Here is a 20,823-nt window from a genome sequence, read left to right on the forward strand (position 1 = left end):
TTTATAATTTAAAAACAGGCATATTTCTACGATTTTCCTTAGTACTTTTTATTAGTTCAAATCGGTATTTTGTTTCTTTTTCATTTTATACACTCTTTTATGTGTTTCTCTCTTTTGTATACCATATACATATATAGATTTTTTCGAAAGTTTTGTGGGCTTTGCTTGTAGAAAAACTTAAAAAGTTTCTTTAAAATATAAATTTCTTGTCATAAAATTAAATACATCTTTAAAGTTGTTTTAGAAAAGACCTAACTAAAAACTATGAACATAGCACATTGTAAACATGTTTGTGTAGTGCAGCCATCAATATTGTATGGTATGTTTATAATATAATAATAGGGGAATATTAGATTGTTAAATAAGAAAATAGGCATTAAAACTACGGAGAAATTCTAGCACATGATATATGGATCTGGGTTCTCCCGCTTCCTCCTTTAAACATAGATTTAAACTGAGTTTGGCTTGCATATTGCCCTTTACGTTATGTAATGTGGTTTGCTTGGTTAGCTTTCGTGTTGTACATATATGTAAACATATATATAATATTATGGTTATCTTACGACTATATGGACTCTTGTCTGCCCTTATTCATGTTGCATCTGCACTCGTTATAAGCTTTAACAATTATGGTTGCCGCAAGGGCCAAAATTATATAGAAAAACAAAAACTACATACATCTGCATAGCTCAAACTATTTACATTGGACTGTTTTTTTCTTTTTTTTTTTGTTGGGAAACTTTGAAGGCCAGAAATTAGGTGTGAATGGTTGTTAAATTATTTGTAGGTATGTCTATGTATGGATAGTGTAGTTTTTGTTTCAATCACATGTTTGCACTCCCAACGAAAACGGTGAATAACTTAAGGAAATGTTGTTGATGTTGTGAAGATTGCCGGTGCTTCATGGTTGGAATATAGCTCTATCCGCCCGAGTAACTAAGCATTCTCATCGGTCATGTATATATAGCCATGCTGCTGCAATATGCTCAAACGCTTCTCAACGGCATCGCGATCTAATGGATTATAATTAATTATTAAATATTCCATTGAGTTAATAAGTAATGACTTACATTTGTTCAGCATCATTTTGTCCTGCGGATGATTGCACTTTTGCACCAACGAATGAAGCAGAATGTGTGCCGTGTTGTAACGTTCGAAGCAATTCTTCGTGTTCTTCAGTAGCTCATCCAGAGCAGCGGCCTGGCACTGAAAAGGGTTAAGAAATCGTTAGTTATTGGGTAAACTTAGGAAGCACAATATGTATTCCTAACCATATCCAGTGCGTAGTCATAGAGAATCTTGTCCGCCGTTATGTTAAATGCATTCGCCTTCTGCAATAGTCCGCTGCCATTGAGGCGTTTCGATTCGAACAGCATGCTCCGGTATTTGGCGTTCATGGTGAGCAAAGCTAGGGGTAAACCAAATGCATTAAAAAGGATGTGGCTGCAATAAGTTAATCTGCAGACTTACCATTCTTCACATTGGACGACGGCTTTAGCTGGCCATTGCTTAGCTGCTGGGAAGCCAGATTCATCCCGGACGATAGGAGCTGCAGTCCCCGGACGAGCAGCACCAGGCGCTCGGCCCGTTTGCAGTGCTCAGGTGCGTGCGGCGGTATCTGCTGTGCATCCGCTGACGCCGCTTGCGCCGCCGACTGACTGCCGGCCACCATGAACGTGGAGAGCGGTGCGCATCGCGAATCGGCAACTTCCTGGATACAATCGGTGAGCGCCAGCACAAAGTTCAGCTTGGACAATGTCTCGTTGTGCTCGCGATCCATCAGCGTCTCTTCGGACAGTTCTGGGGCCTGGAATGCATGTGGTTCCCCACCGCCGCCGGCTCCTGTGTCCAGCAGACTATGTAGGCCACCAGTGGCCCCCAGTTCGGGCAGCGTAAAAGCTCGCGGTCCCAGCATGTGATGCTGATTGTTGTTCTCCGATCCACTGCCCGCCGAACCAATCGAGCCCAATGATCCCGGCGCCACCAGCATTGTTGGACTGCCCAAAGTGGGCAATTTGGTAAGCGCAGCGGATGGCAGAACTGGCGAGCTATTGCCGCTTCGACGCAACGGCGATTGCGAGTGTCCTGGCGACACCTGCCAGGTGCTCGGTGCATGCGGCGGCGGTGTCTCCGACAGCGATCCACCAGAGGCAGAACGCATACGTGTAGGCGGCGTTCCAATGGCAAACTGCACCGCCGGCGGTGAGATCGAGTTAATGTCACTGCTCACACTGCTCTTGCGCTGATCCGGTCGCGGTTGCTTTACGCTAATTGGCTGCGATCGGGGTATCTGCTGGCCACCCAGTGTGGCTACCGTTAACGGCCCGGGCCTGGCCACCTGCCGCCGAGCGGGAGCCGGTACTGGTTTGGGTTCAGAGATGGGCAGACTGCTGGGACGTGGCGGACTGGATTGATTTTGTTGCTGCTGTGGACGTTGGCCACCGGAAGCGGGCTGGGCTTGGACTTGGGCCAGACCCTGTCGCTGGTCCTCCGGAAGGTTCTTTGGCACCAGCACAAAGTCATCGGAGTCCTCGTGGGAGCTGCAAGAACCGCTGTTGTTCTCACTGTCGCACAGGACACCTACGTTGGTGATGGTGGCACAAATGGCCGGATTGGCCACCACGGACACTAAAAATATAAAATAAGGAGCGATCATTTATGTGGTTTCCTATTATTCATTTTCAATGATTAATTGATTTTGCTGTAAACAATTAATCAAAGCACAGCTTAACTAATTTGAGTAACGTTTTAAATGCTTAATATGGCACACTTTTTCGTTTTATTAAACATCTTTTGAAATTAACACAATGTTGGTAAATAAAGCTATAGTGCTAATTTCTTTGATTCCTCAAAGAGTTATCACCTGCTTTCAAGTTAAGTGAGTTTTTGTTGAAACGATGTCGGTTTGAGATTTTCAGAAAGCTTTTAATTGGCAAATGTTTGTGCTCAGAAATACCAGATTGGGGACCCTGCTTGAAACACCTACCCGTGTTCTCGTCCTCCTGGGCCTCCTGCTCCTCGCGCTCCTTCTGCTGTTGCTCGGCCAGCTTGACCAGCTTCAGTTCCTGCTCCAGCTGCTGCTGCAAGGGGCTCTTGGCCTTGGCAGGTGGTGTTCCGCCAAGCGGTGGCATGTCAACTGGAAGAACACCACTCTTAGAGACTCGTCGTCGCAGGTTGGCTGCTTGACTAGGCTCACCTGGCGACACGGCCGCCTTCTTGCCCTGAAGGAAGCGGTGAACAAAGAAGCTCTCGTACGAGATGCGATCCTTGGAGTTGCGGCGCAGCAGGCACAGCAGCAGATCCCTCAGATCCGGTGACACGCCACTTGGAATTCTTCGAAATAAGAGCGTTAAATATCCTTCTTCGGTTTTTGTAATTATAAGGTATCTTACTTTGGTGCCAGGTTAGCATTCTGCTCGTAGTAGGACTTCAGTTCGTTGGGCGTTTGTGCATAGAATGGCGCCTTGCCAGTCAAACACTGGTAGACAATCGTTCCCAGCGACCAGAGATCCGCCTTGGAGTCGTACTGCAGCGACATGATCACCTCGGGCGCCTTTGGAAATTAAATATACCATAATATACTTTATATTTCGAATTTTGGTAGTTTTTAATTACCATATACATGGGAGAGCCGCACAGAGTGGCTGCCATGGCGCCCTCGTTCAGGAATCGCGCAAACCCAAAATCCGCTGTAATACAGAAAAGTTGCAGGCAGTATAAGTAACAAGTAGCAGGGAAAGTATTTGACTACATGAAGATTTCGTAGTAATAACCACTTTTTTAAGTAACAACTTTCAAAAGAGTTAACAGATTTTGTTTTTTAGATTTTACAAGATTACAAAACTTACCAATTTTCAGGGTTATTTTCGATGGAGCTGGCAATGTTTTGCCATAATTGTGCGATAGCAAAATGTTTTGTGGCTTGAGATCACGATGCACAATTCCTTTGGTATAAAGTGCTTTCATAGCACCAGCTAGAATTGGGGAAATGGAAATAATGGTATACTTTAACTTCCGATCTTCTGATATTTAATTATAATACATTTCGTTGTTCTAAAGTAATATTAATGTTACAATTTATATTGATCTTTGACAATTATTAGTTAGGGCTACCCCTTATATAGGATTTTCGAATCTCACCTAGTTGCACGAGGAAGAGTCTAACGGTATCCTCGCTGAGCGTCCCCTTGACACTCAGATAATCCGCCAAGTCGCCGCCATTGCAATACTGTAAAGAGAAAGGATGAAGAGCGTGAGTGGAGCTGATTGGGAAATTAAATTAAGAGAGACCCCCACGAGTCAAGAGTTCAGCGCGCATATAAATCTTCTGGGACCCCAAAAGACCTCAAAAGCAGAATGCAACCCATGCAAACGAATTAAGTCCAATCAGTGCGAAAATGAAAGAGTCCCGAGATTTGATTCAGTCGGTCTTTCCATCTTTTAGCTTCCAGCTGCTCGCTCGACTTTTGTGCAAATCCCAGTCAATCATAGAAAACGGCAAGGTCAAAGCGAATATGATTTATGGCAATTTTCTGAATCAAGAACTGGAATTAGGGAAATATGTTTATGGATCAGCCCAGACAGCCAGCTGCTTTTCTTTTGTCGTTTGCCCAACAAAGGTTCTGTTCCGGTTTATGTCAGCAGATGCGGAGAAAGAGTTGGGGTAAAAATAAGCTATAGAATATTGAATATGCTAGGGGAATTTACACTTGGAATTTTAAATACACTTCCATGTAATCTTTAATCTTTGAAGTAAAGCACCAGTTAGGTTTTTTAAAAATGCCCGTTCACTGCAGTGATTTTTCCATACTCATTTGAGAATAATTAATAATTTTCTCTTTTAATATATAATATAATATAATATTATAATAATAAGCCATTGATAAAGTATATGATAGTGAATGCTAAACAAAAGGCAACAAAATGTTCAAATAAAATATAAACCTCTAAGCATTCGAAAACAGCAAAAAGGAATATCAGTTATCATGAAGAAGTTTTTGAAAAACTTGAAAATGAAAATAGAATATCCCGATATGGGAGAACTTTGTAAGCAGCCCTCGCTAAAATGTAAATGAAGAGAACGAACCCCTGTCTCTCCAAAATGCCGTTATATTTTTGGCCTGAGCAAGTTGCCTAAAAGGATTTGCGATTTTTGACCTTGAGGCCGCCAATCGAAGACATGACTATAGAATTCCACACGAACACAACCACCAAAAACCAACAAAAGTAATGTGCGCGGCGAACATTTTTATCCGCTTTTATGGATTTTTTGTTTTTCATGAGAAAATATATGGACCACTTACAGTTTAATGAGCAAACAAAGCAACATTAGGCAATTAAACAGCCAATTTGAAATGACAAAAGATTTCACTGCACTCGCTTTTTGTGAAATCGCTAAAATCGCCGAAGAGAAGCGAAGAGCGAAGAACATTAAACAAAAAGTCATTGACATGTAAAGTACATAAACATAAACATAAAAGTAAAAGTTTGAAGGAAATGGTGGAATACTCGCAACGAAGAGGGTTTTTCTTCCTCTGGGGCTTTTTAACAATTTCTAAATTATATGCAATGCCATTTCCCGGCAACAAGTGCCCATGAGTCAGCGATTTATTGAAAAATGCACTTGCGTAATTAATGGGCTTCTCTGTTTTTTCTTTCTTTTTTAAATATTATTTTGAAGAATCAAGTGTGAAGAGAGCGATTCGAAAGCTAAGAGAAGACTCTCTTCAGCCGCTCTATTTCAACTTACTCAATTTTTAAGCTCGCAACTTCTGCGGTTCCGTTCGCAGCTCATTCTCAAATCGACGGTGGCATGAGTCGCACGTTATCGCGCGACAACAAAAAGCCAAGTTAGCAAATCATTAAGTATAATTTAAACGCGATACTCCTCCATTCAGTAGAATTCGATGAGAAAACTCTCTAGTGTAATACCCAATTTAGTACATATATTATCGAGAAAAACGACGACGCGTGTCATTCGAAGTAAGCGCAGTGGACTAAAGGTCAACATATTCTAGGCGATAAAAAGAACGCTGCTGCTATACATTGTTCATCGCAATCACAACACAAAGACCTAGAAACGGGATTAAAACAAGAGTTTAACTTAGCACTCGGTGAAACAAATATTCAAACAAACTTTTCACTCAAATCACGTCCAATTTAATCGCTATGATTCAGCCAGCCAAGTGTTTCACATTTTTCCAGCAAATTATGTAAATAAACTGTGAAAGCTTCCCTTTTTTCATATCAAAAGGCGGGCCGACCGACTTATAAGTCAAGTCCAAAGCAAAGTTCATTACGATCGGCGTTAATTCTAATCAGACAAGTGTGTAATTAATTTTATTAATATTACAAGCCGTCCTAAAGATTTCTTTGTACTTCCAAATCTGCTGCTTAAGTTATTATGTTGAAAATATGGCAATTGAAATTTTAATTTCTAATGTGATGTAATGCTTATTAATTAAGATAGGATTACCCAAACCGATTAGCCTTTATTTACGGTGCTTAAAGTGTGAGTTTGCTCTTTCTGTTTTCATTGAAAACATGAATTCCATAATTGTTACTATTGATAATAATCGATTAGTAAGTCAGAAGTTGGTTAAAAGCTAAGCAGAAATCGCGAGGGTATGAGACAAAGCAATTAAATATTAAAAACTGATAAGATAACCACGGCTAAACATTAAACTTAACATGAGAGAGTTTGGAAGAGAGAGTGAGAGTAAAGAAAAAGAGATAATATTTGCCGCTCTTCGAAGCTCTCACACACACACCTGTTCAGTCAGTCGAACGGAATGGGAATTGTTGGCGAATTTTTGCTCATTCGAGAATCGGCAGCGAGTGGAAAAGTTTGTGCGAGCGGAGTGAAAAATAATTATTTTACTTTTGCCAAAAGTAAGCCGGCAAATGTAAATGGACATTAATCAACTTTGAAGCTGTAATTTCAAAGCAAAACAGATGAATATTAAAAGTGCAAAGTGAAACGAGAATAGCGGTGCAAAAATAGGCCCCTAACACCTAATAAAATCTATTTTCAGCTTGAAAATTTTCACATCAAGTTTGGCAAAAACGACGAAAATGCTATGAAAACCCTGAGATAAACACAAATACAAACAACACGACGCCTTGAAGACGCAGTGAAAACAAAGCTAAACAAATATCAGTAAACAAATAATTCATAATAATGCACGTGTACTACAAGTTTGGATTACTGCTGATATTTTTGCTAAGCGTGAGGTAAAAATCAAGTTGTAATAAATATTTACAGATCTCGATATGTGGAGAAATCACATTTGTTATTCTTATGGGGCTGGAAAATAAGTAATCCATTTATTTATAGAAATCAGTAGACCCTTTCCTAAAAACGAAAAACAGGGAAGACACGGGGCAAAGTTTCCGTTTAGCAACATTCGCAGTGATTAATTCACTAAAAACGAAATAACGACAGGTGAACCAGGGTAACGGGACTTTGACCCGCCCACAACTGAGATATCAATGCCAAATGGAATACTCACGCATGGGGTTATAAAAAAAAAACAGCAACATTTTATTGATAGTCCACGGCAACCGCTCTTAATTGCCGCCTTTAATATATATATAAGGTGCACGAATTTACACTCTACTTAATCATATCGCATAATCTGGTTCTGATAAAAATAATAACAATTCCCCGGTTGTCCGATAATTTATACCGTTATTGCTTATCAAATTGTTTGCTCAGCGTTTTGAATTTCTCAACCAATATCTCAAGCAATATTGCAAATGACATAGAAATTTATAACTGTCTCGATTTTCAGATTTTTCTTTTAATTTACAACTGAAACGAGGTTTAGACATTATCGATTATGTATAAATATTCTATATTCTTGCCCTAAAAAAAATCTTTTTAAATACTTCTGAGTTTTAAAACCTAAGATAAAATTCTTTAATCGTTCTTTGCATGTTAGTACTAGTATAATTTTCCCAGTGCACATAAGCCCATTTCTCTATTGATTTTTGGGCCTTTTTAAACCTTTTCAGCCACTCGAAATCAAATGTCAAAGTAGAGTGCTTTTAAGTGCGACGCTTCCAATTTTAGTCACTTCATTCAAGTAGTCAAGGGAATTACGTCGACTAGGTCGTCATGCTTAGTAACAGTTTAGAGATCTTTCGTAATACCCATTAACTTCGGCGAGCAGCTGAAGCTTGAAGGCAATTCGTAACGTTCGATAAATATATCTTTATTATCCGGTAGGACTATATACCAATTAATAGCTACATATCAGCACTTGCGGTTCAAGTACTCGACTCTATAAAGTCGTTCATTCTGTTCATTTTGGCACTTTTAAGGATTGACAAGGCTCCTCAGCAGCATTCATTGAAACTTCACTCAAAAGTCACGCAATTGAAGAGAACTCTACATGGCAGTCAAAAGACTCACTTGAACTACTCTACTAGCCAATTTACACCTTTTTTTCTAAAAGTAAATACAACCCACTAGAACTGAAGTCGCCGAATGCACGGATAACGAACGATTTAGAATCAGACAAAAAAAAAAATGAAGAGGGGTCACAAATGACAGCAAAAAAATAAAATAAATCTGAAAAAAGTGAGAGTAAACGAAATCGTAAACTAAAACCGGTCGAGTTGTCTCTTTTGCCATGAAGTAAACTGGTTTCATCTGTGCTTTTTACTGAGTAGCTACAGTACGTTTCGAAAATGTAAGGTCAGTTAACAGAAACAAATAAACAACTTTACAGACAATAAAAGTGCTTGAGTTACAATAAAAGAAATGTGTGCTTTCTTTATTTTCTTTAGCTTGAAAGTATATCTATTTGATTTTACTTTATTCTTAAAAAACGAAAGGCAAAATATATTTTACAATATATGCATAATCTAATGAATTGCATTAAGAAGCCTTGTATCATTGAATACTTTTAATTCATTTAAGGGCTATTGCTGTGACCACGACTGTAGCGAGAAATACTTTGTATGTAGGCTTGTTCGCACATGTGAGTGTATTCATTCATGTTCTTTCGCGGAGCAAACATAAACAATAGCCGTATAATGATAGTGGGGAAAACGAATGTTTCTGTGTGGCTATGGCGTGGTCATAACGATATGGGTCAAGAGCGTTTTCAGGACAAATTAGCTAGGTGTGTTCGCCTTCAAGACGTGAGTGATGTAAGCACGTACCGCTTAGAACCCACCGACAATCTAAAGCCAAATATTGACAATTTTGGGTATTTGGTAAAACCACTTAACGAATTCGTACAGTAATTGCTCTATCAGAAATGCGCATTCGTTTGACATATAATTGCCCTGCGTTTTTCTTCATAAGCAATGTGAATTCGTTTATAAGTCGTGGAAAAAACCAAATTGGTATATTGTTGGTTTATTCAGTCGAGACCGGAAAATAATTTAATGATTACTCTTACAGCATCAGCCACACAAATGCCGCTCCAGCGGGCAGTGAGGAGGCAAATCCCCTCGAGGACTTTAATTACGGCGATGATGACTACAGTGAAACAGCGACGGGCGAGGAATCGCCGGAGACAGCAGAAAATAGACTGATGCCACAATCATCCTCCACATCGACCACCACCACATTTCGACCAATATTTAGTGAGCATAACATAAATCTATATATTCCGAACTGAAAAGGCTAATGAATATCGTTTTGCAGATATACCACGACGCAGCAACCATGTCCTGGAGCCCAGTTGCCCGCGCAACTGCCTCTGCCTGGAGGACTTCAAGTTCGTTCAGTGTGCCAATGCCCATTTGACCCATGTACCCCTGGACATGCCCAAAACGGCGGCCATCATCGATCTGAGCCATAATGTGATTGCCGAACTGAGGCCGGAGGATTTTGCCAATCTGTCCAGGGCGGTGGAAATCAATTTGAATCACAATCTGATCAGCAGCATAGACAAGGATGTAAGTGCCCAGCTAATTCTACTAATTAGATAAATTGTAACTAATGTGCTTATTATCTATTGTAGGTCTTTCAGGGATCGGAGCGTTTGAAGCGCCTGCGGCTGGCCAACAACCGTCTAACCAAAATCGATCCCGACACCTTTGCGGCGGCCAAGGAACTAACGCTACTCGATTTGAGCAACAACACCATAACCCAGCGCCTGGACGGATCCTTCTTGAACCAGCCCGACTTGGTGGAGTTCAGCTGCGTCAACTGCAGCTGGACGGAACTGCCGGAACAGACGTTCCAGAACATGAGTGGCCTGGAGGTGTTGCGCTTGAACAAGAACGATTTTAAACAGGTAAGAATGGCGAGCCAAAAGTGCGATAGCACAAGTTATCGCTCTATCGATAGTTGGCGCAACTGAAGCCAAAACAGCTGTGTTTGCCATCGCGCAGTTGTCTATATAGTTGTCCCGCTCACGCTTTTCCATTCCGACAGCAAATCAATACGAAAGCTTTCTCGCCGCTAACAAAAATAATTAAACTGAAGCTGCCGGAACTGGAACAACAGAACATCGAGGAGCTGTGCAGCCTGCTGACCTCCATCGACACGATTAGCTTCCTCAACTACGACATCAGCTGCTACGAATTCGTACTGGGCACCCCCTTCAACGGCAGTCTCATCTATCCCACGGAGCCGCCGCTCAAGGGGATTACAAATCCGCCCATCGTCGCCAGCATCACCAGCACTGCAAAGCCAGTGACCGCCACACCCGCACCGCCCAGAAGTGGTGAGCTATTTCCCATGACTCGTAGATCATCTTGCTAACGTGTCTGTTGCTCACCTCCCATTGTTCGCATTTAGCCAATCGCAATCGGGGCAAAATGGACAACAGCACGGAGCTGGTCAAAGCCGGAATCCTGAGCTCCGAGACCAGCACAAGCGGAGTCAGCGTGGAGCCGCCTGCCGAGAGCCAGACCAATCAGGTGCAGATCTCCCAGGAGGCCATCAACACGCTGCTCATCTGTGAGTACAAACTGCGGTTTAAGGTTTATAACATCAACTATTTTAAGCATCTTGCTAAACAGTTATAGTTTGAGTTATACACCTTTTACTTGCGGTACAAAACCAGACTAATTTGTTCAATTTAATCCACTAGGCATCATGGTTCTGGCCGTGATTGGCATCGTCATCGGACTCATTTGCCGCCAGGATATTGGCGGCATCAAAACCAAATGCTGCCGCACTAGCAAACCAGAGCCAAAGGATCAGGTTCATCCCACTGAGGAGATACCACTGAATAAGCTAGCCTAAGAAAACTTTCCAAAACAAACCGAAACCAAACGATCGAAGATGAAAAGAGAATCCTATCCTTCTCCTCCAGTTTCGAGAACAAATTCCATTTTGACGGCATTTTTGATAGATTATAAATAGGTATATGTATATCACGTATGTATATGGCTAGTTAGTTAACTACTTTGACGCGGTATCTAGCCTAACTATATAGTCTCTCCTACAATGTTTCCCGCACAACAACTGAACCGAATCCGTTGTTAGATTCTAGTTGTTAGTCGGAGTAGGTTAAGCCGCCTAGTCGCTTAGCGTTCTGTTCTTTAGGGGGACTCGGTAAATGGGATCCCGCACCAAAACTCCTGGCACTGTTCTAGTTTTAGATCCCAAAATCAATTTTCATCGCAACACTTAAATTAATGTAAACCCATAGATACACTAGTTGTTAGCTTTAGACTTTTGCCAAAATACAATAAAAGTAATTATTGTACATAGTAAAAAAAAAGAAAACCATTGTTTTGAATTATGAAACCAAAAGATTAAAAAGATTACATCTGATAGACTTGATTATTTACCTATATACTCTCCTCATATCACATTCCTATCTTCAGACAACGAAATTAAGCACCAAATAAACACATCGTAATATTTTGGCAAGATAAATAAACAAATCTGACGAACGAATAGTAGCCTAAATGGTGGGAAAATCGGCATGCCATAACACGTGGCCGTGGAACCAATAAATATTCACCAATCACACGAATACGAACTGATTACAATCCGTGGAGCGGACTCTCTTGCCCCTGCCTCTGCCTCTCTGGTGGCAAACACATTGGTATACGAAGCAAACAAGTCAAATGAGGCCAAAGTCAGGCGATTGAATATGTACCAACTACTACAATACACAGCAGATGAAACGAAACACTCCCTTCCTATCGCGTTTCCAACCCCGCCAGCTCGATTCTGCTCCACCTATGATGATGACATGCAATCGTGTGGCCACAACAATGTGGCGTTTTTAGGCAAACTTAAACAAAACAAAAAGCCCAAAGTTTTCGTTTCGATTAGAACTATTTTGCAAACACACTACCTTGAACACAAAGTTTTCTAGAAAATATGCAAACTTAGCTAAGTCAATTCTAACACTAATAAATGATGAATGAGATTGAAATGCAATACGTTCTATTTAACTAGCCCATTACTAATATTTTAATATGTACTATCCATGGCATTAACTTCTTATTTATTGTTATAAAACAGCCAAATAATTCCAGGTTTTCTGCTAGTCTTTTAAGAACTAGGGTATTTGGAAGAAAACAACCCTATCCAATCTTATCAGTGACAATAACTCGCCAAAAGGAAGCTAATTCTCGTGCCGCAAGCATTTGACCTAATTCCAAGATAATAGATTGTTTATAAACAGTGCGCGCTAAAAGCATGCAAACACCTGTAACCCAAATTGAGTTGAACAAACTTGAGGTCAAACGTGGGTATCCAATTTGCTTTTGTCTTCAATTAACGTAAACAATTTGCGCGTTAAGAAATATAAAAACGCAAGAAAAGTATCAGTAGAGTGTAATAAAATAGATAAAATTTAGCGCATATGGAATAAGCTGGCTGTTAATTAAATCACTGAAATTATTTAATATTCAGAATGGACTCCATACGCATCCTTCGTCTAATTTAATCAATTTTAAGATTCCTTCTAAAATGTTTACTCTATTTCCCCCAAGCTATGAATTAAAGTATTAACATTTTAGTCGAGTGCATTTTTCAGCAGCAGCGAATCGACGCAAATCGCTTTTACCATTCTATTCTCATTTTATTTCTGTTTACGAATTCATTTCGAAACTTCCGCAATTAATGGCGTAGCATTTTGGCCAAGAGAAGGAGCTTCAAAGGGGGCAGTGGGTAGTTTTGGGGGAGGGACATGACGTGGAACTGGTCGACGTGCACTTTACTTTGCGATTCCCCCTCTCTTACGATATCAGGTGGAATGAATCACACACGTTTTAGCCATAAAAGCATTAAATATTTATAAAGTTCTCGCTTCGCTATGCGGATATTTAAATGCTTTTTCGAGCCCAAACTCACCTCCATGACCAGGCTGACGCAATCCTGGGACTCCTTGCAGTCCAGCAGAGCCACCACATTCTCATGGTGCAGCTCGGTGAGCTCCTTCAGGATCTTGATCTCCTTGCCGAGCAGATTCTGCGTCTTCAGTTGTCCCTTCTTCGTGATGCACTTGATGGCCACCGGCATGTGTTTCTGTAAGAGCGTATGAAATGCACTTCATTAATATTTAATTCAAAGTCATTGGAACGGCTAGCCCAATTACAAACCAAAGTCAATGGAGGAATGACTCAATTTAATCGCACGGCAATTTTATTGACACAAAACTGACAAAACCAAATGCGAAAAGGATTAACATTTCAAATTTCGCATTTGTTTTGCAGGCCAGCACAAAGGAATGTCACTCAAGATGATATAAACATTTTAATTAGCAAAATAATAAAACTGTTTATCGGTCAAATACCCTGGAGTCAAGTTTTGAAACATTCTATATAAAGTTAGCACCTTTAATGATGTTTATTATTTGCATAAATCTAAATAAGTGAATACACTCTGAGCAATAGTTTCAGATTTCTTTGGATACCTTAGATAACTTTTGTGGGAAACGTATACTTAATATTTAATGATAGCTCAATCAATCATTGTTACAGAAACAATCCACTCATATATATGAAATTAATGAAAAATATAAGATTTCTTCAGGTCTACAGATCACTAACCTCTGTCTTTGTGAACAGCACACTATTCCCATGGAGTTCATCTCCCTTTATCTAAAACCCATAATCTTTGCATACAGCTGCGGCCATAAATTTGCCTACCAAATGTTTACATTCTCCTTGAGCAAAAATGTCTTTGGCCTGCTTCAATTAGCAGGCAGCGAAACAAGGAAATGCGGCAAATGCAAATACGCAGAGGGCCCCCAGTAGGCGAGTGCCCCACCAACACATTGGAGGGTCTCCCGTTCGGTTAAACTTTATTATTAGATACGCAAAAACGCATTCAACCGGCGGGCGGACAAAAGGCAAGGGGGCAGCAGGCCGGCCACTAATTGCGGTGAATAAGATTGTTGTTTTTTGTCGGCCGCTGGAGTGACGAACTTGGTCGGGAATCGCTGGTAAGCTAAGTTAACCGGTTGAAACGCCCCACTGATAAGTTAACTACACCTCCGAATCCACCCACCGATGGCCCCATCGTTTCGAGTTCCCCTGGATGTGGTCGCCTTATTTGCTTTCAACTTAACAGGTGACAATGACTCTTTGTCTGGGTTTGCTCTTTCCGCCGTTCCGTCCTCTCTGGCCAAAAAGATCGTTACAAAAGACGAAAGTGTAAACTCAAACAAGTTTACCTACTACAAGGAAGCGCACACATCAGATAGTAGTTCGTCTGGTAGCGAAGTGTCGACTGGGAATTATCCTATGCTTATCATGAAGTGTGATCATTGTAAAAGTTATGATGCTCTAAAGTTGGGTTTTTTAATATAAGCGGCCCAAAATACCTGCTTGAACTTTTTTTTTCGTGGGGTATATAACTTTAATGACTAATAATGACTAACATTAAATTAACCAGCGAATATGCCACATAAAAGGTCTTTTTAGTACGCAGCAGATGGTGCAGCTGTAAATTTGATTAGTAATCGGCATACCCTTGAAACTTACAAACTACTGGGTGTAGTTATAACCAGACATTCTATAGGTTTCCCCTTAGAATATCGAATCACCTCTGTCGACGGTGCACGCGTTGTTTGAATGGCAATTGATAATCGATATGTTCCCTCCACGCGCACTTATTCCTTCTCTGTGCACTCGCCGATGTATTTATACAATTTGCATTTATATTTATATCAGTTAACTGCAATGAATCAAGCGATTCTTACAGCTTCTGACCGATAACAGGGCTCCTGCACTTTTGTTTGTTTGAGACTATCGTCCAACCAGCTGGCAGTGTTTAATGGGTTGCGACCTCTGCCATTTCGCGAGATTACCAAAGGCAATTGGATCAGGTCAGTGAGAAAAGATTATGTTATCAAAAGAATGATTAATGGGATCCATTAAGTTCTTTCTTTATGAAGACGAGTACCTTAGGTATAATGTTTGAGAATCGCATAGAAGGGCGATATGTTAAAATTTGAAAAAACAACTATTATTTCAACATAAACTGCTTAATGCGCATTCTTTCAGAATAAATGCATTTATTATTTAATAAAGAAGTCGAAACATTTTCATAAAATTACTAATTATTGACCAGTATTATTTAATACAGAAGTCGAAACATTTTCCTAAAATGACTAATTATTGACCAGAATTCCAATATTTACCTGAATATATTTGACTCTTTACGTCACTGCCTTGTATTCTGTTTACCTTCTAGTGCAAGATAATAAAACCAAACGAGATTAGATTACCCATTAAAACAATTGGGGTCTTCGAACAGTGGACACCGAGCAGTTCTTGACCCAATCACCTCAATCAGCCGCACCGCAGGCGAAAACTGTGTCAAAAGCGAATGGGAAAGTTGCCCCACACCTGGTCGTTGGAAAATGGAAAACTAGAGGCGAGACCTCCGATCCCAGGGATTTCTGCAATTCCTCAAAGTCCACAAGTTATGGGGTGCAGCAGCATTAGGTTAAGCATTTCGCCAAAAAAAAAAAAAAAAAAAACGCACAACCAACAACAAAAAAAAAAAAATGGTTCAACGAACTGGGCAGCTCGATAAGGCAAGGCAAATTGGCTGTTTTGCTTGGGGGGCGCTTAGGTGCAATGGCCTCTCAACTAACAACAAGAAAGGAAAACATTTCTTTTGGCCAAAAATAGCTGGCTGAATAAGATAATAATTGCGCAGAAAATGCGAGAAAGAGTGAAGCCAGAGACAAAAGCGAGCGAAAAATGAAGCGAGTGCAGCAGCACATCATCAACGGAGGCCAGGCCTAAGTATCTGATGGATACAAGCAACTTCAACTGGTTTGGCGGGTGAAAATGTATCCGTTCATTGCCGCAAAGCTTCGCAAACAAATCGCGGAAATTCTCTAACTTTTTTTTGCGACGCAAAACATTAACTTCAAGACCGCATAATTCACGCCCGATCGAATGACAAGTAGTAAGCCGGCTAATTTATATAGAATACCATCGATCTGGAGCTGAACAAGACAAACTAGTTTCGCGTGAGAAACGCCTAAGTTTATATGATATGTTATGATGGCTAGATGTCTGGCGGCTTTTGCTGAATATAAAAGGAGTTAATTTCGATTTGTTTTGGTCTGCACGTGTTTAGCCATCGCAAAATGGAAAGGTGATTTCGATTTAATAGAGTGGGTTTCTCTTCGAATTTGTTGCCTAACTAACATTTGACTTCCGTGTATTTACGCTGTGAATAAAAAAACACAATCAAATCGATTTACGAGTAGTTGAAATGAAGAAAACATGTTGAACTTCGAACTTTGATACCAATGAATGATTGAAGACATTCAGTCAAATATGATAGAAACAATTTACACGTTTTCCCTAGAATTTTTAAAAAACTATTATCATTTCTATAAGGGGCTTGCCCATAGACGATATTATACAACATTTTACAGCCCTAACTATAGTATTTTGACATCTCAGTGATTAGAGCGGCATCCCTAATCACTTTTTATAGGTTTAAACTTTGTCGAGACGCATTTATTTTCGCAGCCAAATGCAATAAAATGAAGTGGAAGAGCGCCGACAAAATCAAATGCAAATTGCCATTGCATTTTCGCTATATGGACAAACAAAACGTATGAATATGCAAAATGCATATTGCGCAATGTTAGAAGGGGATGGTTTCGCACAAAAAACCCAATTAACATTACACGCTTAGAACGTAATTTTTGCATGATTCCGCCCGTCGACAACTTATGCAATTGGTGATAAAACGGAGCGTTCCGTCGCTTTGGTGAATTATGGTAACACGTGTCGTCTGGCTTTCCACATGCCAGCGTATCCGCCAGATAAAGATTGATGGATTCATTCATGGCGATGCAAGGAGAACTAGCAGACTTGCTTCTTGACACCGCAGCTGTTGTTTGAGGTTTATTTTTGGAATCGGATTCGAGTGCAGAAGATGCAGATCCTCCGAGTAGGATTTCCTTTTCTGTCTGCAAGTTACGCGTATCTTTTGGTGTGTATCTTTTAAAGCAGCACATTGCTTCACTATTTTTAGCGTATTTTCCGAGCACGTGCAGAAAAAACAAGATACTCTTTTGAAGACCCAAGCGACAGGCACTCCGCGATGCCTTGTCCTTCGAGCTGCTTAAGTAACCCAAGTGATTACGGCAGCATTGAGTCGTGGAAAGAAATCGAAAACTGACGGACCACAAAACCAGTTACTTGAAATGGCCATAAAAGGAAAGGTGCGGGAAGTGAACTCCGCTTCGCTCAACTCACATTCCAATTGTGGTCGAAAAAATTGAACTCAGGTGGATTGAAACATTATAAAAGATTTAAAGAAAAGAGTGTAAAATTGATATTATATAAATATATCCAAGTAAGAGGAGCAATCAGAGATGATGGAAAATAGTATAATTTATCAAAAGAAACATACTATTTGCTACAGGAAACTTAAAATGAATGCTAAGTCCAATTATTTACAGATCTCTTTGGGAAATCAATTAAATGATTAACGATCGATAGCGCGAAGAAATAAATTAAACAGAAATTAGAAATATAGAGAAGCCATTAACAACGACAAATCCAAAATGACCGAAAGAGAGGGTCTGACAACAATAGAAAGAGACGAGACGAATGTCTGGATTACGTGTGAACCGATTGTCCCATTGTTATTGTTACTTGCATTGTAGTTGTTGTCACACTGCATTTGCAATTAATAATGTGATTTCATTTACTGACGAGGCGAACTTGAGCAATTTAGAAAAGAAAACAAAACAACTCGGTTGATAAGAGCTGTTTTTTTTTTAAATTATTTTTTCGCTTTGTTGCACTAACAAAAACAAGAAAACAAGAAGAATTCAAGAAAAACACACTGAGCAATATGCATGAGATACAACTGATCGACATAACATCATCATAATGTCCATATGAGTGTTATACATATATTGGTTTTAGGGAGATAAACACGCTTGTGGTGTGTAGGTGCGTGTTTTTAATGGATACAGAAATCAGCTGATGCAATAACTGGCAGCTGTTTCGAAAAACTTTTCGCTTCGAGCTTTTCACTTTGCGTGTTTTCAGTTGTTTTGTTTTGGTTTGTTTTGCTTTTTATACTGAATGAAAATCAAACAAAACATAGTCACTCATGCTAATGACCAGCAATTTAGGATTTTGATTTTTTGCTTTAACTAAAATTTTCTATTTATACCAGTTTCGTCGGTTTTTTATTGAGTTAGATTTGATTAAAGTTGCTTGACCTGCAGCTGTTTATTTGTCAAACTGGTTGAGCTGGTAACAATTAAAAGAGCCTATTATGTCGTTTAAATAATTATGATTTATGGATAAAAAATATTTTATTAATAAATTGCTTTAAATATTTGCAACAAGTGTTACTCATTATTTAGAAATTAATCAAAGCTATTAAACAGCTTAGGGTTCAAAGTAGTAGGCAATCTGTGATTAAGTATGTGTTTACATATTCACACGCTTTAATTTATTTACTTTGTAATGTCAGAGGAATTTCACAGCCCTTTTGCTGCCCAACACGCGCCAAATATTTCTATTATTTCTCCAATGACCCTGAAGTAGTTCAACACACTTCTATCGCGCATAAGTATACTTAAATACATATGTACATATATAAATTCTATGTATGTTTGTTTGTATGTATATTTATCATACGCAGTGGTGTTTACGTATTTTATTTGTATCGCCAAAATAATCGCACGTGCGTGTGGCTCCCAAATTTTGCTTAGAAATCAGAGGGGTTCGAAAGGCAACAATAGAAAATAAACAAAAGCAAAACGCAAATTATTTCAAAGAAAACAAAAATGGAGCCATGCCAAAAAAAAGGGCTGTGATTTTGCTTGGCAATTTTATTACGCTCAGTACAGTGGGTCGAAACTCATTCAAATTTGATAAACAACATTTTAAAATGAATGGGATAATACAGATAAGTAAGCAAAATTAAATTTCTAAAGAAAGGCGGATTTAAATTCAAAAACAATTTATTATTTCATATGGACAAATGTCTGCCTCATTAAAGAAGTTTTCTTAAAAACGAAGTCATAAAAGTTTCAACAGGTAAAATAGTAAAGTAATGATTTTTGCTCAAACAAATCATAAACATTGTTTTTAAAAACAGGTAGACAATTTTTGTATGCCAGTACAAAACGAATATCTACAATAAAAACAAAAAATAAGCGGTTATGAATTTTTTAAAATGTGCTGGGAGTTTTTTAATTGTCATTATTTTTTGACCTGCACTGTGATCAGCTGATTTGTCGTTATATTTTGAGACATTTAGCGTGGTGCTTTGGCTCTTGGTGCTTTCTGCGTGTTTACCTTTGACAATGGCGCATTGTTAATAACTTTGGGGCTTGTTATTGTACTATTTACAAATGCGACCAAGCCCCGCATCAAAACGAAAACAATAACAACGAATTAGATGTTGTGGAAAACAGGTTAGTAACATGACGGAATTGTTTAGGCTTAACATACATATACATATATGTATATATAGGTAAATGGAAGGTATTTATTTGTTTTGAAGAGTTTATTTTCTTACCTTGCGATGACGTCCTTTGTAGACGACGGCAAAGGCGCCATGGCCCAGCATATCCTTGGAGCTGTATTCATATTCCCCGACAATATTCATTGCATGCGAAAAAGGAGGAGGATGCGACGCCTGGAAGTGCTGCTCTCTCCCACTCTCCCTCTCTCTCTCTCACAGTCGTACACCCCCTCGCGCTCCACACTCTCTTTCGCTCGTGCACGCACGCTTGCTCTCCCCTTTTATTTTCTTCGCTCTTCTGCTTTGCTTTTGCTTCCAATTGCAATTGTGGAAAATGGAAAATCAATTTCTTTCCCCTTTGGCCAGCCACTAAATGTGATTCTCTGGCCCTCGACGATCTCCGAAATTTTCACGTAACACCACCACCGTCTTTTCCGTCCACCTGGCCAGTTGACAATTATCGGGCACACACTCTAATTTCACTTGTAATTGAATTAAACCGTTCTTTTCCGTGTGCGATTATCTCGGTTTTCAGTGTGGTATTGCTTTTAATTTGCGGCCCCACACTCGCGTACAAACACACACTTGCAGGATCGATGGCACACACTCTCTCACATACACACGCACGCACACACGGACGATCAGCGTAATTTCCTTTCGGTTTTTGAAAAATGTAGCTTTTTGGTCCCAGCGAAAAACTTTGCAAAAGGTGATTTTTCCAACTACTTCGCGAGAGAGACTAGTGGAAAAGGCAAGACGAAAACACAACTAAGCGAAGTGGTGGGTTGGCCAGTGTGGCCGCAGGTGGCGAACCGCCAATACGCCCCCGCGCGAAAAATACCACTTTCTTTAAAATACCAATGGGTCTTAATTTTTTGATTATATTCTTTTAGTTTTATTTTTGGGCCCAAATTTTCGAGGAT

The 20,823-nt window shown here is 39.8% G+C and overlaps 2 protein-coding genes across 6 annotated transcripts; one reads left to right on the forward strand and one right to left on the reverse strand.

Moving 5' to 3' along the window:
- Positions 1–28: 28 nt before the first annotated feature.
- Atg1 (Autophagy-related 1) lies at positions 29–20,716 on the reverse strand. Of its 2 annotated transcripts, NM_140344.3 has the most exons (12): positions 19,955–20,716; positions 13,283–13,456; positions 4,141–4,228; positions 3,849–3,974; positions 3,616–3,689; positions 3,393–3,553; positions 3,197–3,333; positions 2,987–3,136; positions 1,471–2,628; positions 1,272–1,408; positions 1,071–1,206; positions 29–1,013 (listed from the first exon to the last, which is right to left on the reverse strand). In NM_140344.3, exons 1-12 carry the CDS (start codon positions 20,042–20,044, stop codon positions 937–939), a joined length of 2,508 nt encoding a protein of 835 aa, NP_648601.1. In that variant the 5' UTR covers positions 20,045–20,716; the 3' UTR covers positions 29–936. The 2 variants fall into 2 exon arrangements, with proteins under 2 accessions (NP_648601.1, NP_001163433.1); NM_001169962.2 differs by having other exon boundaries at positions 731–1,013; positions 2,987–3,333.
- Positions 5,792–11,684, forward strand: CG42709 (uncharacterized protein). Of its 4 annotated transcripts, none has more exons than NM_140343.4 (8): positions 5,792–5,982; positions 7,035–7,233; positions 9,416–9,600; positions 9,662–9,915; positions 9,981–10,256; positions 10,397–10,688; positions 10,763–10,924; positions 11,058–11,684. In NM_140343.4, the coding sequence occupies exons 2-8, from the start codon at positions 7,181–7,183 to the stop codon at positions 11,210–11,212; spliced, it is 1,377 nt and encodes a 458-aa protein (NP_648600.1). In that variant the 5' UTR covers positions 5,792–5,982; positions 7,035–7,180; the 3' UTR covers positions 11,213–11,684. The 4 variants fall into 4 exon arrangements, with proteins under 4 accessions (NP_648600.1, NP_001163434.1, NP_001287051.1 ...); NM_001169963.2 differs by having other exon boundaries at positions 5,792–5,849; NM_001300122.1 differs by having other exon boundaries at positions 5,792–5,849; positions 10,397–10,685.
- Positions 20,717–20,823: the final 107 nt, after the last annotated feature.

Source organism: Drosophila melanogaster, chromosome 3L (genome assembly GCF_000001215.4).
Source record: "Drosophila melanogaster chromosome 3L".
NCBI classification, from domain to species: domain Eukaryota; kingdom Metazoa; phylum Arthropoda; class Insecta; order Diptera; family Drosophilidae; genus Drosophila; species Drosophila melanogaster.

Excerpts from the sequence above, each read along its gene's own strand:
- CG42709 (NM_140343.4), top strand. The coding sequence starts at position 7,181 with ATGCACGTGTACTACAAGTTTGGATTACTGCTGATATTTTTGCTAAGC. Across the intron at positions 9,601-9,661 it reads CACATTTCGACCAATATTTA|ATATACCACGACGCAGCAAC; the intron begins GTGAGCATAACA and ends ATCGTTTTGCAG. Across the intron at positions 10,689-10,762 it reads ACCCGCACCGCCCAGAAGTG|CCAATCGCAATCGGGGCAAA; the intron begins GTGAGCTATTTC and ends GTTCGCATTTAG.
- Atg1 (NM_001169962.2), bottom strand. The coding sequence starts at position 20,044 with ATGAATATTGTCGGGGAATATGAATACAGCTCCAAGGATATGCTGGGC. Across the intron at positions 3,554-3,615 it reads GCGGCTCTCCCATGTATATG|GCGCCCGAGGTGATCATGTC; the intron begins GTAATTAAAAAC and ends TAATTTCCAAAG. Across the intron at positions 1,207-1,271 it reads ATGACTACGCACTGGATATG|TGCCAGGCCGCTGCTCTGGA; the intron begins GTTAGGAATACA and ends AACCCTTTTCAG.